This window comes from Ictalurus furcatus, chromosome 13 (assembly GCF_023375685.1).
Source record: "Ictalurus furcatus strain D&B chromosome 13, Billie_1.0, whole genome shotgun sequence".
NCBI classification, from domain to species: Eukaryota; Metazoa; Chordata; class Actinopteri; order Siluriformes; family Ictaluridae; genus Ictalurus; species Ictalurus furcatus.
The window spans coordinates 29,289,238-29,305,264 of NC_071267.1; the positions used below are offsets into that span (position 1 = coordinate 29,289,238).

Here is a 16,027-nt window from a genome sequence, read left to right on the forward strand (position 1 = left end):
TATTTATCATTCCTCTTTTAGATCAGTGTATGATGTTTATCTTTTCCTGCTGTTTCTGTATGATTATAATATGATAATTGAATCCACTGATCTAACCTTTCATGCTAATTTTTTTGATTGACCTTTTAATGCTTCTATTTTTTAAATAAAATGTAAAAAGCTGGAGAACTTTTATCATGTGTTTAATATGTTTTACAGTACAGCTGTCACGAGATTTAAAAACGTACATTTACATATGCTAATTTATAGCCAATCAAACGAGTGCCAGAGTCTCTCACTGTTCATGCAAAATCATGCGAACGATTGTACGTTTTAATGAACGAAAACAAGAGCTAAAGTCGTTTATTTATATAATAATTATTATAATTAACATTTAAATATTCTCTTAGCATATGCTTATGTGTTATAATTACAGCAGTATTAGTGTACAAATAAATCCTCTCCCATGGTTGCATGCACACAGAGATATAGACATACACTAACCACTTTATTAGGAACACTACACTAATACTGGTAGATCTTCACTTTGCTCTCAAAACAGCCTCAATTCTTCATGGCATGGATTCCACAAGATGTTGTAAACATTGTTGGTCCATGGATTCATGCTGTTGGTGTCAAATTCTGTCCTGACCATCTGTGTGCCTCAGCAGAAATCATGATTCATCAGACCAGGCTACGTTTCTGTCTTCAGCTGTACAGTGTTGGTGAGCCTGTGCTCAATGCAGCCTCAGCTTTCTGTTCTTGGCATTGTGTAAACACAACCCTTTAGTCACGACTCACGAGTGTCAGTTTTATACATGTAGTTTAGGTTGGTTATAAATTTAAACTTAATGCAGTGACCTTTTCACATAGAAATAACAGAGGCCTTTTTTGCACTAAGATTTCATTTCACACTGGTGATGTCATGAGTAAGAGCAAGGGAACAGACATAAGGCAGTTTATTACTGGCAAGAAAAGACAAGTAAGTTGAGGAGAAGTTCAGAAAGTACAGACTACATTTTTAAGGCCTTCATGCCAATATTCATCACATAAAGCTGAACAGCACTGTATGAATTATAGCGTTTAAAGTGTTGTGTTCATGTGCTGTTTTAAGGATACAGCACAGTGGTTCACTGAAGCACACATCTGTCTGCATTACATCTGCATTACACCAACTAGTTCATCTGGCAACCTGATAAAAGCTGACCCCCCGAGACTTGGTAGTTTGGGAACTGCACCACTCTTTACCACAAAACCCTGCAGCATGTAGCACGAAGATCCCAGTGACATAGAGACATTAAACTGCAATACACATACAGTATCTCTGTGCTGTAATGCATAACACTGTTATAATGCATAATCCAAACCTTCATGTCATTTGGTTTTATAGTTATTGGTGACTATTGTGGCGTTAAAAAACTAACTGCAAAATTACACATTAATAAAGTTACTGCAAAATGTCATGTGAGATGAATTACATAGCATACCTTTATCTTCGTCCTGTTTCTCATCGTCCTCTCTTTTCCCAAACTAAAATCCTGATTGCTTTGATCTTTTATCATTGTCAGATGTTTTTATTCTCATTGAAAGTTTCTCTTTACCTCATGTCACACACACACTTGTATACATCACCCATCCATTGGGGGCAACCATGGGGCAGTGGTGGCTTGGTGGTTAAGGCGCTGGGTTACTGATTGGAAGGTTCAAGCCCCAGCACTGCCACTTTTGGGCCCTTGAGCAAGACCCTTAACCCTCTCTGCTCCAAGGCTGTATCATGGCTGACCCTGCACTCTGACCCTAACTTCCTGACATACTGGGATATGCGAAGAAAAGAATTTCATTGTGCTATAATATATATACATGATCAATAAACACTCATTATCATTATCATCCCATTCTGCCCATCAATCAACGATCAAGACTAAACCATTCCATATGTGTGGTGTACAGTGTGTCAGTCTATCATTGTCATTTATTCATGTTTTACAATAATCCAGGGAAATTGCAGCTGTGTGTCACTGGATCATCATCAGAAGCAGGACAGAATTTTATCATGCGATTTCACTTATGTAGTTAATTTTTTAAATATCATCCCATCCATCTCGGCCTCAACCATGGCACCTATATGTAATAGCCACCTCTTTCCCCCTCCTTTATAGATTCCACATTCTCTTTGTGGGAAAAGAAGGGTCTGAAACGCTTTGAGGATCTTTTCATTAATAATGTGTTTGCAAACTTTTCTGAATTGTCCTCGTCATTCAGCCTGCCTCCGTCTCACCCATTCTGTTTCTTTTAAATTAGGCATTGTGTATCCTCCCTATTCGCTGGTTTTCCCTCCTTACCTACAAAGTGAGCATGGGAAGAGGTGTTCAAGCTGAATCCTCATAAGGGCGGCATTATTTCACAGATATATGCAACGATCTGGTCACAGGACGATTCTTACATTATCAAAACCATTAGTACTTGGGAGGAGGAATTGGGCCTGGAGCTTGAGGATGATTACTGGGGCAGAGCGTTAGATAATATACGTACCACCACGTCCTGTGCTAGAGTTAGTTTCATACAATTTAAAGTGGTCCACAGAGCTCACCTCTCTAGGAGTAAACTGTCTAAAATATATCCCAATGTTCCTGACGTGTGAAAAATGCAAACTTTCGTCCTGTAACCTCAGTCATATGTTTGCACTCTGTCCCAAACTGCAAAACTTTTGGAACTCTTTCTTCGAGACTATGTCCGACGTTCTTAAAATCAAATTGGATGTCTGTCCTTTAATTGCCGTCTTTGGTGTTCCATCTCAGCGTCAGCCTCTGAACCATAAACAAGCTAGTGCTGTGGCTTTTGCATCGTTACTTGCTCAACGCAGAATATTGCTGTCTTGGACCTCTCCACAACCCCCCTCTATATCAGTCAGGCTTAAAGACTTAATCTTCTTTTTAAAACTTGAAAAAATCAAGTACAACATCAGAGGCAGGGGTGACTCAGTTTTGGGAAAATGGGTACAATTTATTACGTACTTAAATGATGTACGCACCCTAGTGGTGGATTGAGGAGAGGTAGACTGTAATTCCTGATCATCTTACCCCCTTTTTTGTTGTTGTTGTTGTTGTTGTTGTTTTGGGTTTTTATGTTTGTTTGTTTTTTTTGTTTGTTTGTTTGTTTGTTTTGTGTTTGTTTTTTTTCTCTGGTTGTTTGTTTATTGTTTTTTGTTTCCTCTTTTCTTTTGGTTTTGGCTGTGGTTGTTTGTTGGGGTCGTTGGGTGGGGTGTTATGTAAAATGTAAATTTTCAATAAAAATTCTATGATCAAAAAAAAAATATATCATCTCTCACCTGTTTGTGGCTTCTAGCAGGTGACTTTTCACGAGCAGACAGACAGCAGCAGAGCTGTGAGGCGTGGCAGGAAGGGGAGGTGTACCACAAGGAGACACTAAAAAATTAATTTTCAACGAGTGGGGCGAAACCGAGAGTGGGGGCAATCCTGTGTGAAACTGCCTCAAATTAACTATACAGAAGTGAAGAGTGTGTCTAAAAGCTGTGGGGGGGGGGGGCATCCCATATCACCACCCCTGAACAGCTGCCTTTATGCCAGAATCCACAACTGGTTATATACTTTATAATTGTACATTCCTGACACATTAGATACAGTGGAAATACATGATCAACATATTTATACTTTATACATTACACACACTTTGATTCTTTTAACTAACTGATTCGGGAACTCTGCTGTAAGCATTTCACTCACTTTTCATATTTTTTCCTCCTGTATAAACTGTTAAATCTGTGATGAGAGAATAATGTCTAAAAGTCTAAAGTATTCAAACTACATTCCTAAACCCATTGCTCACACAGGTAAATAAACTGAGAGCAGAATATAATTTGATAGTTCTGTGAAGTTCAGATCACATACATACTGAGAATAACCTCAAATTATTACATATCTTCTATGTAATTTGATTTCCATAAAAATACACAAACGTCTCAATATTAATGCTCAACTTAAAATGGAGCATGGACTCACAGTACCCCATGGACACCGCAGCCCATGTCCAACTGTTTCCTCTAAAATCAACACAGACCAGTATTAGTATTAGTATTAGTATTGGGGCTCAAGACCCACAGAAACATTGATAAATGCCTTAAGAGGAAAGATGCAGTGCTGTGAAAAAGTATTTGCCTGATTCCTGATTTATTCTGTTTTTGTGTATCTCTCATACTAAATAGTTTTAGATCTTCAAATGAAATACAACATAAAACAAATACTTCCTGAGTAAACACACAATACCGTTTTTTTTTGTTTGTTTGTTTGTTTTTTTAAATGTATTCGTTTTATTGAAGCAAAAAGAAGTTATCCAAAACCTATCACCCATGTGAAAAACTAACTGCCCCTAAACTAAAAATCTGTTACAGGTTACAGTGGTGATAAAGAAACCTTCAGACTGTACAGCTGCTGGAGTGGAGGAGATTCAACTGGAGGTACTGGAGGCACTGGACAAGGTTAGGCTTGTGTAGTTAACACACATATTAAATGTTCCATGGAGATCTGGGACAGTGCCTTTGGACTGGCAAAGGCACTGTCAAGGATCTCAAGGATCTTTAATAGGAGTCTTTAATCTTTTTCAAGGATTTTTAATAGGGGTCAAGGATAGTGACCCCTATTAAAAAGGGGACCAGAAGGTGTGTTCTCAATTACAAGAGAATCACACTTCTCAACCTCCAAGGAAAAGTCACTGCCAATGTTCTGATGTGTGCAATCTGGGCTTCAACAGGAACAGGACCACTCTTCTACAGCTTTGTGAGGGGTTATGGATATATGCTAATTCAGTCTATATGTTTTTGGATCCTGGTAGAGCAGGATAAAATGCACAGTTTGATGTAAACAGACACTGTGTACAAGTAAGTGAAAAATATAAACATTACATCAGAAATCAACCAAAAGAAATAGTGTAAATATGACTTTCCCACCACCATTAGTAGTACACTACAGAATTATGCAATTTCAGACATAGCTAAAGACTTAGAGGTCACTCCTGTCCCTGGTCATATTTTAGTAGTATTTTACTTCTCCTTATGAAACACCAGTCCATCTGGTTGTTCTCTCCATTTCACTGTGGTGTCCCCTGCTATCCCATGATCTTGCAGTTTCTGCTTGATCTGAAGAACAGAATAAATCATTTCTTACTAAAAATGCTACAGAAACTAAACACAATAGTCAGATACTGATTCGAGTAAAGCGTGTACGTGTTGATGACTCAAGTTCTGGTTGCAGTAATGAGCAGGGGAATGTACAGGGTTGTAAACAGGGTCTTGTGGAGGATGAGACCCACCTGCTGTAGGGTTACTGCCATTACTGCAGCGCCATTCAGATCTTCACTGGAACGGACCTTAATGCGTATGACTTGCTTTTTTCCTGTGATTACTGAATGCAAAAATATATACATATACAAACGAGTACACAGTTAAATAAAATCAGTTAAAATTGGTCTAAATATGAGACTGATTAAAACCGTAACTCACCTGAGTAACAGAAGAAAGGCATTACATCTGAGCACTGTGCATCAACGGCCTGACCACTAGTTAAATAACCACAGTTTTCATTCCCCAGGGCATTGTCAGGTTTTCCAGGCATCCAACTGATGGTAGAGAAGTTGGTTTTATCTACCCACTTCCAGGAGTCTCTGAACAGACCAATCCAAGTGTACCCTGTCAATGGAGTTACCAAATCATATACGGCTGAGTATTCAGTTGCATCCCTTGTGTTGGCCAGGTCTGTGTGGTACTGTCTGCAGTAGCTCTGAGCTTCATACCAAGATTTAGGATTAGAAAAAAATATATAGCTGTAGTTTCCAGTGTTACTGCCTGAGAGAATTGAAAAACACACAATTAATACATCCTGAATTTTTACAGTGAATGTATTGTCTCATAGAAGTGGAGATAAATGGGCTACAACATAAAATTAAAGGAGATTTCTCTGACAAAAGCAAAGAGTGTCACTTTTAAGCAGCGCGCTGTGGAGCATGTGAGCGCGTGTGCACGAGCAGGTGCACCTGCTTTTCCCTTGTTGACAATCGTGACATTTCGACATGCATTTGTTTATGTTTCTGTTATGTCTCCTCCCCGTTCTGTCATTGGTTGTTGTTTCATGTGTGTTTGAATTGTCCTCAGCCGTCAGCAATTACAACGCTGATTATGTCCGCATATATACCGCGCGCCTCCCAGCACACAATGCGGAATATTGAATGAGTTATAGTAGATTAGTTTAGAGTTCTTACGCTAGATAATCACAGTCAGTCCATAGTTTCATGTTTCGATTCATAGTGATAGCTCATGTCATGTTTCATGTTTAGGTTCGTTTGTTAAAGTTCACGCTGGTTTCTCCGCTACCAGTCCCTCGCTGTTGTTTATGTTTCATGTTTGGTAGATCGACCCTGTATCCCGTGACCACGACTTTGATTCCTGCCTTGCCTCCTTTATGCCTGTTTGCCGATCGTCTGAACTTCGCATGTTACTGGATTACGTTTTTGGATCACGTTCTGGATTTACCTGCCTGTGTGTCTCTCAATAAAACTGTTCACACTGCGCTTGCATCCAACCTTATCTCCGTTACGTCACGATACATGACAAAGAGGAAATAAAGGGAAAACACTGTGCACATTTTGCTCAAATTAGTTATAAAATTAGATTTTTAACATTTTAGCATGTGAGAATACACTTTACACACTGTTCAGAATTATTTAGAAAACTTTCAAATTTGAAAAAATGATGGTGAAATATGGCGCGTCTCACCGTCAAAGCACACAAAAGGAAATGTGTCTGTACATGTTTTATCCATCCAACCCAAACTATACATCATGACACACTCTTGAGTTCCGTGTACATTGTTAGGCTCAACACCACCCCATTTTGTCATACTTCCCAGGGGCTCATTTCCAAAGGACCAGCGCCAGCTATTGACGTCATTGTACAGTCCAATCCAAGCGCTGGAACTGAACTGTTCTCTCTGTGCTTCATTCTGGAGCTGGATCATGTTGTCATTACTTTCAATGATCGCCAGGTCGGTGTAGTTGGTCTTGCAGTAAGCCTGAGCATCACTCCATTGTTTCCCCTCTTGGATCAGATAGTACATACGAGGGACAGACAGGGTGAGGGGGACGATTCCTGTGGAAGAGAGTTTAAAAGCTTTATTCAGTGTGAGATCTGTGGCAGATATTCCCTTAACTTCAGATCGTCAGTGTGAAATCTCTTATTTTCTTCCTTGGGATCAAAACATATTTAATAAAAATATGTCCCTAAACGCAATAAGTCTGAAACTATCTACCTCTACTGCTGCGTGTCCTAAATATTACGGTTCCTGTTGCTAGAGGTGTCCTGTATGAGACAGTAGGACTACCAGTTCAGAAGATGACGGTTACCATGTGCCTCTTTTTTATAAATTAGTCATCAATTTAAACCACCACACACTGTGTTCTGACTTTATTAATCATAGGTTAAATGTTCTGTAATTGACATGACAAATTAATATTTGTCTCTTTAAGAAATTAGAAATGTTACACCCAGAATTCCCGTAAGTGTCTGTGGTTAAAACACTGGAGTGTGCGCCGTAGTCTAGTTTGCACATTTTTCCTTATTTATTATTTATTATTATTTTATTATTTATTGTCTTTTTTTTATCAGTGATGTTGAAATGTCTCTCAGTAAAATAAGATTTATTTAGATAAATACATTGCAGTGTTCATTTAGGCTACTGACGTTGATGACTGACACAAGACGTGCACGTTAACTAGACAGGACAACAGAACAGTGATGTGTGGGGAAAATAGTATTAAGTAATTAAGTATAGTAGGGACTATACAGTTGTAATCAAAATGATTCAACCCACATTGCAAATCAGGTTTATTATCAAAATGTACAGACTTTCAGCTGTAACGATGAACAAATCAAACAAAAGTAATTGAAATAGTTCGACACAACGAATGCTTCAAGCGGAATAATTTTGATTTAAACTGTAACTATTAGGGAACTCAGTCTATGTCTGGATTTCTGTAAAACTGCTTTGTGACAATTTGTATTGTTGGAAGTGTAATGTATCAGGAAACTCTGGACTCCAGTTCCCATCAGCCATTGCACTGCACTACATGTCACATGACCACCTGCACCTGATTCAAGTTCAGTTAATGAGCACTCTTGTGTATATATATTCATTCTCTGCACTGTTTCTCTGTCTTTCATTGTCTTAGACTGCTGTTGTCTATGCCATGGTGTTATGCCAAGTTGTCTTCGTGTCTTTTGTTTTGTTGTTTAATTGTATAATAATCGTTAATATATCTGCGATTGCTTCTGCCTCAACCTCGGTATGTGACAGAAGTACTAAAAAATAAAACTGAATTGAATATTTTCTCTCACCTGTGAAGAACAGGAGTATGAACAGATGCTGCTCCATGACTAATGTTGTTGGGAAACTCACTATGAAATACGAAATGTGATTAAAATTGCACAGTAGTCCTGTTCAAAACAACGACTCTGTTAAAACTGATAAATTCAAGTTCCACATCACTACACATTGTTATATTTGAAGGTAAACACAAATTCACCAAGTCATTAATGGATTCACTTCCTCAACATAATAAAAGTTCAAGAAAAACATAAATATATCTACTGAAGGGGAGCTGTGGGTTCCTGAACATCTGCTCCTTTGCCTCTTGATATTTGTATTGCCCTTTTTGGAAAGTTCTTTTCCTATCAACTTCATCAGTCAGATAAAAAAAAGCCATAATAATACTGGTTTTAACATTAGTGTAAAGTATTACACATATAATTCTGAGCTTACCGAGATAACTATATACTACACTGTATGGCCACTATATGTTTGTGGACACTGGACCATTACAATCATATGTGGTTCTCCTCACATACTGTTAGCACAATGTTGGAAGCACATAATTGTATAGAATGTCTCTGTGTGCTGTACACTGGAACTAAGAGGTCCAAACCTGTTCCAGCATGACAGTGCCCCTGTGCACAAAGCAAGCTCCATGAAGGCATGGTGTGTTAGGGTTGGTGTGGAAGAACTCGAGTGGCCTGCACAGAACCCTGACCTCAACCCCACTGAACACCTCTGGGATGAACTGGAACCGACTGTGTAACATGGGCCCCCTCGAACATCAGGTGAACAGAGAGCTCAAATGATTCACTCTCACTGATCTAACTACCCTAAATATACAAAGACACAGAAGCTTCCCAACACCTAACGGCTATCATGAGTTTTGTAATAAATTCAGCCTCACACACTCTCTGTCATGATTGGCTGCAACCATGAAGCTGGTCTCCCTTCATGCCTGAAGTTGAGGCATTGCCATTGACATTACACATTCCTGTCATTTGTTGGACCGCATGGATAGCCTAAAGTTTGCCATGAGGTTGCTTTGGATGGTACCAAACTGATAGCCTGATCATTGCACTTTCTAAAAACTATGATCAAGGCTCATTGATTATATAGTGTATAACTTCACCTAGACTTCAAACTTAAACCTCTACTAATATCACAAAATGACCCTGATGCTTATAATGAAGATATTTCCAACACTCTTAGCACTGCTTGAATCTATAGTATACAGTTGTAGAAGAGTGATGACTCATAATCGCACTATCTAGAGTCTGGTTCCTCTCAATGTTTCTTCCTCATATCGTCTCGGGGACTGTCACATCTGGCTCGCTCAGTATGGATAAAGTTAAATCCATATCTGGATTTCTGTAAATGTGCTTTGTGACAATGTCCATTGTTAAAAACACTATTATAAATAAAATTGAATTGAATTAAATTGAACATTAGATATTGTCACAAATAAGTAGATTTAGATCCTTAATGAGCAAGTCAGAGACATGAGTGAGAAGGAAAAATTCTCAACATTAACACAACAAAATACCTAATGTCTGTTTATTAATGCTTCTCATTGTAATTTACATTTTACACGTGATCTAAGAGCCTCTTTTTAACTGGAATCACCTGTCTATTTACAGATTTCAACACAGCCATGCTCTAAAGAACACAAATATACAAAAAAATAAGAAATTGTCCCACATGTCAAGCTATATAAAACTTTTTCACTTATAAAGTGGTAGGAAATAGCTGACGTACTACAGTAGATCATCGAAACATACCTGAAATGTGAAAGCAGTGATCAATCAATGTTGTAGCTTTTTTACATGCAAGTGTCCTCCAGAGAATTTCTGCATTAACTGCTAGACTGATCTGTCTGTTTGTCTTTTTTAAGGCTTGATGACACCTTTCTTACTTTCCCTAGAAATTTACCTAAATCAAATCAGAGCAGAGAAAAATCAGAGCCTTTGGGAGTGGGGTACAGTTGAAATGGGAAAACCCTGGAGATGTTTTTAGTTGTTTTTAATGTGTAATTTTAGAAATGAGTATTCATTAATTTTTATAAATAGACATTAAGTTAACACTTTACTGTTCAATAACTCAGAGGTAACTATGCAGGAACTAAACAGGAATCAGTTCATGTGGTAAATGAAGGGTTTTCAGATGGTTAAGACCTGTGCTCTTCTCTGAAGGGCTTCTTTGGCTTCAGAAGTATCTGTCATCATGACAGTCTATAGATAGTTTGTAGTGTAATATACTCCAGAGATTACCCCTGTAACTGGAGGAGTGATTTAAACCTGTAGAACCCTGTAGGTTACTGGGACTAGCAGGGAACGCTCAGCAGGTTACACATCATTGAATTCTCGAAGAATGATTTAGCTTTTTTGTGTAAAGACTAGAAGCGGAGGCAATAAACTTTGAATCTGTCTAAAATAATATCAGCTAATCTTTGACTAAGGTACATTACACACTCAACAAGGCAAACACTCAGCTTGTTCAGTGTGTTGAGTGCAGGATGTTTGTAATAGCTTTAGTAATAGTATTAGTGAGAGTGAGAACAGCGTAGTTTCTGTAGGGGAAAGTCTGGATGTCTTAGGCAGAGATAGCAATTCCCCAACTCTGCCATTAGCACCCTCACAGTGCGGCGAAGGGGTGACGACTCAATGGCATAACCACAAAGCCAAAGCTAATATTAAGGCTCACCCCATGGGAGCATGACTTCAGGTGTCTATTCAATTCAGTTTTATCTGTATAGCACTTTTAACAGTGTGCATGTGGAAGTGTGACTATATCTTCTATATTTAATCCGTATGTTAGTATGCGGGCAAGAGTGTGACCACCATTATGAGTAGGTCCTATTACATTCTGATTAACCCCTACTGAATTTAAAATAGACCGCTGTTCACAGAGGGACTTCTGGGTTATCAAAATGAATATAAAATTTTCCAACAATTAAAGCTTTGTCTAGAGAAACAACCAGGTTTGAGATGAAAGCTGCAGATTCACTAAGGAATTCAGAATATGGCCCTGGGAGTCTGTAAATAATAATCAGCGGAATCGACTGTTTTGTGGCTATTTATGTTATACTGGTATAAAGAACTTCAGAAGAGTTTAATTTATGATTAGGTTTGTGTGTGAGGTCTGGATTATCATTATAAATAAGTGAGACTCCTCCCCCTCTGTCAGTTAGACAAGGCTGATGTTTATACATCAGCCTTGTATCAGCCATGTATCCAGAAGGACTGGCTTCATTCAGTGCTGTGTACTCATCAGGTTTAATCCATATTTCTGTTAAACACATTATATTAAGCTCCTGATCAGTAACGGTTTCATTAACAATAAGTGCTTTAGACGTAAGAGATCTAATATTTAACAGTGCTAGCTTCAGATCAAAGCCAGCTGTGCATTCAGTATGATGTCATTTTATATTAATTAGGTTACTAAAACAAACTTTTTGAGTATTTCTACATTATTGTTTATTTCAGGGAATAGACACAGTCTCGATGTTGTGGAACCTACGTGAGGACTCAGTGAAGCTAGCAGACGCTCAGTTTAGACTGCTTGTCTGCTCCCTGGCCTTGGCTCTGGATTGTCAACAATTAACTAGGCCTGTTCTGAGACTATGTGCTATAAAGGTTTTCAGCTGTAAAGCTTCCAATCAGCCCCATCCTTCAATGTTAGGCCCAGGGATACTTTGGCTTGTGGGGTCTGTTTTCATTATAGTCTGTAAATGAGTGTCAGTTTGTAGTGTGTCCACAATTAACTATATCTTATATTATTATTAAAATAAGAAATTATAGTCAAATTATATGTCATTTAATTATCACAATGTAGGAAATAACTGAAGTATTGCAGTAGAGTACAAAAACCTACCTGAAATATGAAGAAACATATTACAGCAGTGTCCTTCAGAGACTTGAAGCAGGATCTGATAAAGAGAGTTGTTTGTTTTCAATGTAGGGAAAATAATTTCCCTTATATAACAGTATACTATATAGTAAAAAAGTGCATTTATGTAAACAGAAACTTAGGAGCAACTTAGGAATATGAGCATCAGAGTCATTTCTGAATTCATTGTAGTTTTAACTTGAAGCTATTTTGTTGAAGTTATCAAATGATGGCGAATTGAGTGCAAAATCCTTTGAAGAAATTGCAGTCCTAAGGCTATACAAGGAAGAACATCCACAGTGATTTTTATGGTGTGGTACCAGCTGCAGTGATCTCACTGAAATCTCATCCCATTCTCCACTGACCTCCCTCATCAACAGGGTGTTTCTGCCCACAATGCTGTGCGCTGGATGCTTTTTTTTTTTTTTTTGCACTATTCTATAAAAATACGAGGAGATCACATTTATCCCCAATTCTCATGTTTGATGTGAACATTAACTTAAGCTGAAAACATTAACTAACGCTTTTTTATACGATTAGTATCTGCATGAATGTGCAGGTGTTCTTAGTTTCCTTCCCTTGCTTCTCAGCTAATCACTCTGATGACATCAGGATTGGAAACAAGAACAAATGTATTTGCAAGATTAGACTACTTTAATCACTGAAGCATGACTTCAAAGCGATTCCGGTTATTAATCACAGTGCTGCACAGGGCATTACAGATCTACACTTACACAATCTACTGTGATTAAATATTACTGTACTTATATCAGCACATTTCTGTGCCCAGTCTGTGTGTACGGAGTCTCTACTTAAACCAGCTTGTTTCGCTGACCTGTCTCTATGTGCTGAGTCTGTACAGAGATAATGCCTCATGTAGATCTGTTTTTGGAGTGTTATAATTTGGTTATTATTATTGTTCTGTTGTGAGGTTTGTCCTAATACTGGGCAGTGTTACTGTGTGTTAATGCAATGTTAGTGTGTGTTAGTGTGTGTTAGTGTACTGTTTGTGTGTATTCAAGTGAATTGTTGTTTGTTTTCGTTCAGGCTTGATGACTCATGTGTAGGAAAGAATTTGTGTAAAAATGAACACACGAGTCAAAAATGAACACACAAGTCAAAAATGAACAAACGTCAAGGATGAGGAATACAAACCTAGTTTATTGATTATTAAATAGGACTGGTAGGACTATAGTCATGGCTGTGATCAGAAACAGAGGATGAATCTCCATAATAAATGGGCCTTCATTGGGAGAGGTAAAATTAGCCTCAGTTTGAGTGGAGGTGTGTGATACAGTCACAGCTGGCAGTATATGACAAGATAAAGGAGAGGGAAATCCTGGAGGGATAGAAGAAGAGCAGAGTTGCTCGAGTAGGGCAGTTAAGTCCACTGCTGAATGTATCAGCTGGTGACATAAGTATTGTTCCAGGCTGGAGAAGTTGGAAGAAGGGTGCTGGGCAGCTGATAGGAAAGAAACAGTAAAAACACAGTACTAAGAAACACTTAACTCACACTAACATATACACAAATAGGCTCAACACCAAACTATAACATAAGCACAACCATAATGTTTAATAAAAATGGAAGCTATCAGGGAAAAACTCACCCATAGCAAAATGAGTGATTGGAAATAGCCAGAGAAACAATGCGCTTAGATCCACACAGCTTGATGTCTTGCAGGGGAATGCTGAGCCAAGGCCAAAGGGAATTTTTATATGCCAGAATGAAGAGGGGCAAAGATAAGGGGAATTGGATGAGCCAAAATTAGAACATAAGGTGAATTCAAATAACTGACAAATAAAGATAATGGGAACTCAAAAAGTCAAGAATGGAATCTAAGGGGAATTCAAACAGCCATAAAAACAATATAATGTGAAATTCCAGACAGGGAAACAGGAAAAGAAAATAGGAGGGGTACCGGAGACACACCAGATAAACAGGGGAAGAGAGCTCCGTCAGTTCAGATCATTCTGAGACGTGTCAATGAATCGATCTCATGGTGGCTGCTATAACAATAAACGTGAGTTTTACTTCTCTCATCTACTATGTTTATGATTATCATTCTGTCAGAGACTTCTGTTGGTTTGCATAGGACAAGGTGACCTTGTACCCAATGTCACTAGAGGTGACACATGCAAACTGCTGTGTCCTTGGTTTCCTACTTTACATGGAATTTACTTGAACCAAATCTGACTGGAGGTGGGGTATGACCGCTACAGTAAAGGACAGGAGATGTTTATATAATTTGACCTTAGATTGTCATTATAAAGATTAGTATTTGGCTCAATTTTGATCATTTGACATTTGTGTAAGCGATATACACTAATCAGTGACTTTAATAGGAGCACTCCGAGCAGCTTCAATCCTTTATGACCTTTATGACACCTCAAAGGTGCTTTATTAGATTCAGATCTGGTGACTGGGAGCCCACTGAAGTACAATGAACTCATTGTTATGTTCATGAAACCAGTTTGAAACAACTTTGTGACATGATGATTTATCATGCTGAAAGTGGCCATTATAAGATGATTAAGTTAAATAATCATAAAGGGATGAACCTGGTCGGCAACAAATACTCAGACTGTGGCATTCAAATGTACCAGGAAAACATTCCCCACACCTCCATGTTAAACTGTTGACACAATTCAGGTTGGTTCAATGGATTCATGAAGCTGACTATTGAATTAATTAAAGATTCTTCAGACTGGGTAAATTTTGTCCAGTCTTCAATTGTCCAGTTTCTTGAAAGCCTTTGTCCAATGTTCCCTCAAATTCCTGTTATTGGCTGAGAGGAGTGGAACCCAATATGGTATGCTGCTGTTGTAGCCCATCCACCTAAAAGTTTGACATGTTTTGCATTCTGAGATGCTTTTCTGCACATCACGGTTGTAAAGAATTACCATGGCCTAGGGTTAGGGCTGAGGTTCTAAGCAGATGAATCATGGAAAGCCTAACGATAAACCCTTTAAAAAACCATGAAGATGGCTTTAGACCTCAATTCACATGAACAGTGGAGAAGTTCAACAAAACAGACTTCATGTAAAAACTTAATGAATTTCCTGGTTACACAACTGCACTATTTGAGCATGTAGTATTAGCACATTTTGATCAAAGCAAGCATGGTGTAAAAGACCAGAAGTTTGCACAGGTATCTTGGCATGAGATCATTCAGAGCTTTATAGGTCATGAGTAGTATTTTATAATGCCAAATTTGACTGGGCTCCAATGCATTGTGGATAAAATAGAGGTGATGTGATCATATATTTTGGTTCTATTAAGGACGCTGGCTGCTGCATTATCTGCATGAGCTTCAAATGAGCTTCAAGCGCTATATAAGTGCGCCATTTACCATTTACCATTTAAGTTAATAGTCTGAATTTTTTGGCTAATATTTAAACTTTTGTCATTGAAAATTGTAAAGTCCTCATGTCTATTACTACATACAGATGGTGTTCATGGTTCTTTGATGGTCTTGTTAATTAACTTTGCTACTGTATTAAATAAGAATGGGGGGTTAATTTTTTTAATTAATTATAATTATTTTTCATTTTTTTTCTCAGAAAAGTAACCACTATAAGGTCACAGTTCTCTGTATGTATGTATTTTACCCAACAACTATGAAATCACCCAAAAAGTAAAAGTGAAGTTTTCTGCAGTTAATATTTGGTATATTTTGCATATACTGTATCTATAGTTTTTCAGAGACAGCTGAATTAGACCGATATCCATTAATTATAAAAATACAAAAAAGAGCAATCAAATTCTGGAAACACCTGTATATGAG

At 38.0% G+C, this 16,027-nt stretch overlaps 1 protein-coding gene across 1 annotated transcript; it reads right to left on the minus strand.

Moving 5' to 3' along the window:
* Positions 1 to 6,688: 6,688 nt before the first annotated feature.
* LOC128616533 (C-type lectin domain family 10 member A-like) lies at positions 6,689 to 8,435 on the minus strand. Its single transcript, XM_053639106.1, has 2 exons — positions 8,381 to 8,435; positions 6,689 to 7,135 (listed from the first exon to the last, which is right to left on the minus strand). The coding sequence occupies exons 1-2, from the start codon at positions 8,415 to 8,417 to the stop codon at positions 6,723 to 6,725; spliced, it is 450 nt and encodes a 149-aa protein (XP_053495081.1). The 5' UTR covers positions 8,418 to 8,435; the 3' UTR covers positions 6,689 to 6,722.
* Between the last annotated feature and the right edge of the window lie 7,592 nt (positions 8,436 to 16,027).

What these genes read in the sequence shown, in the direction of transcription:
- LOC128616533 (XM_053639106.1), bottom strand. Translation starts at nt 8,417, where the DNA reads ATGGAGCAGCATCTGTTCATACTCCTGTTCTTCACAG. An exon ending in CATACTCCTGTTCTTCACAG is followed by an intron (nt 7,136 to 8,380) that starts GTGAGAGAAAAT and finishes TCTCTTCCACAG; the next exon opens with GAATCGTCCCCCTCACCCTG.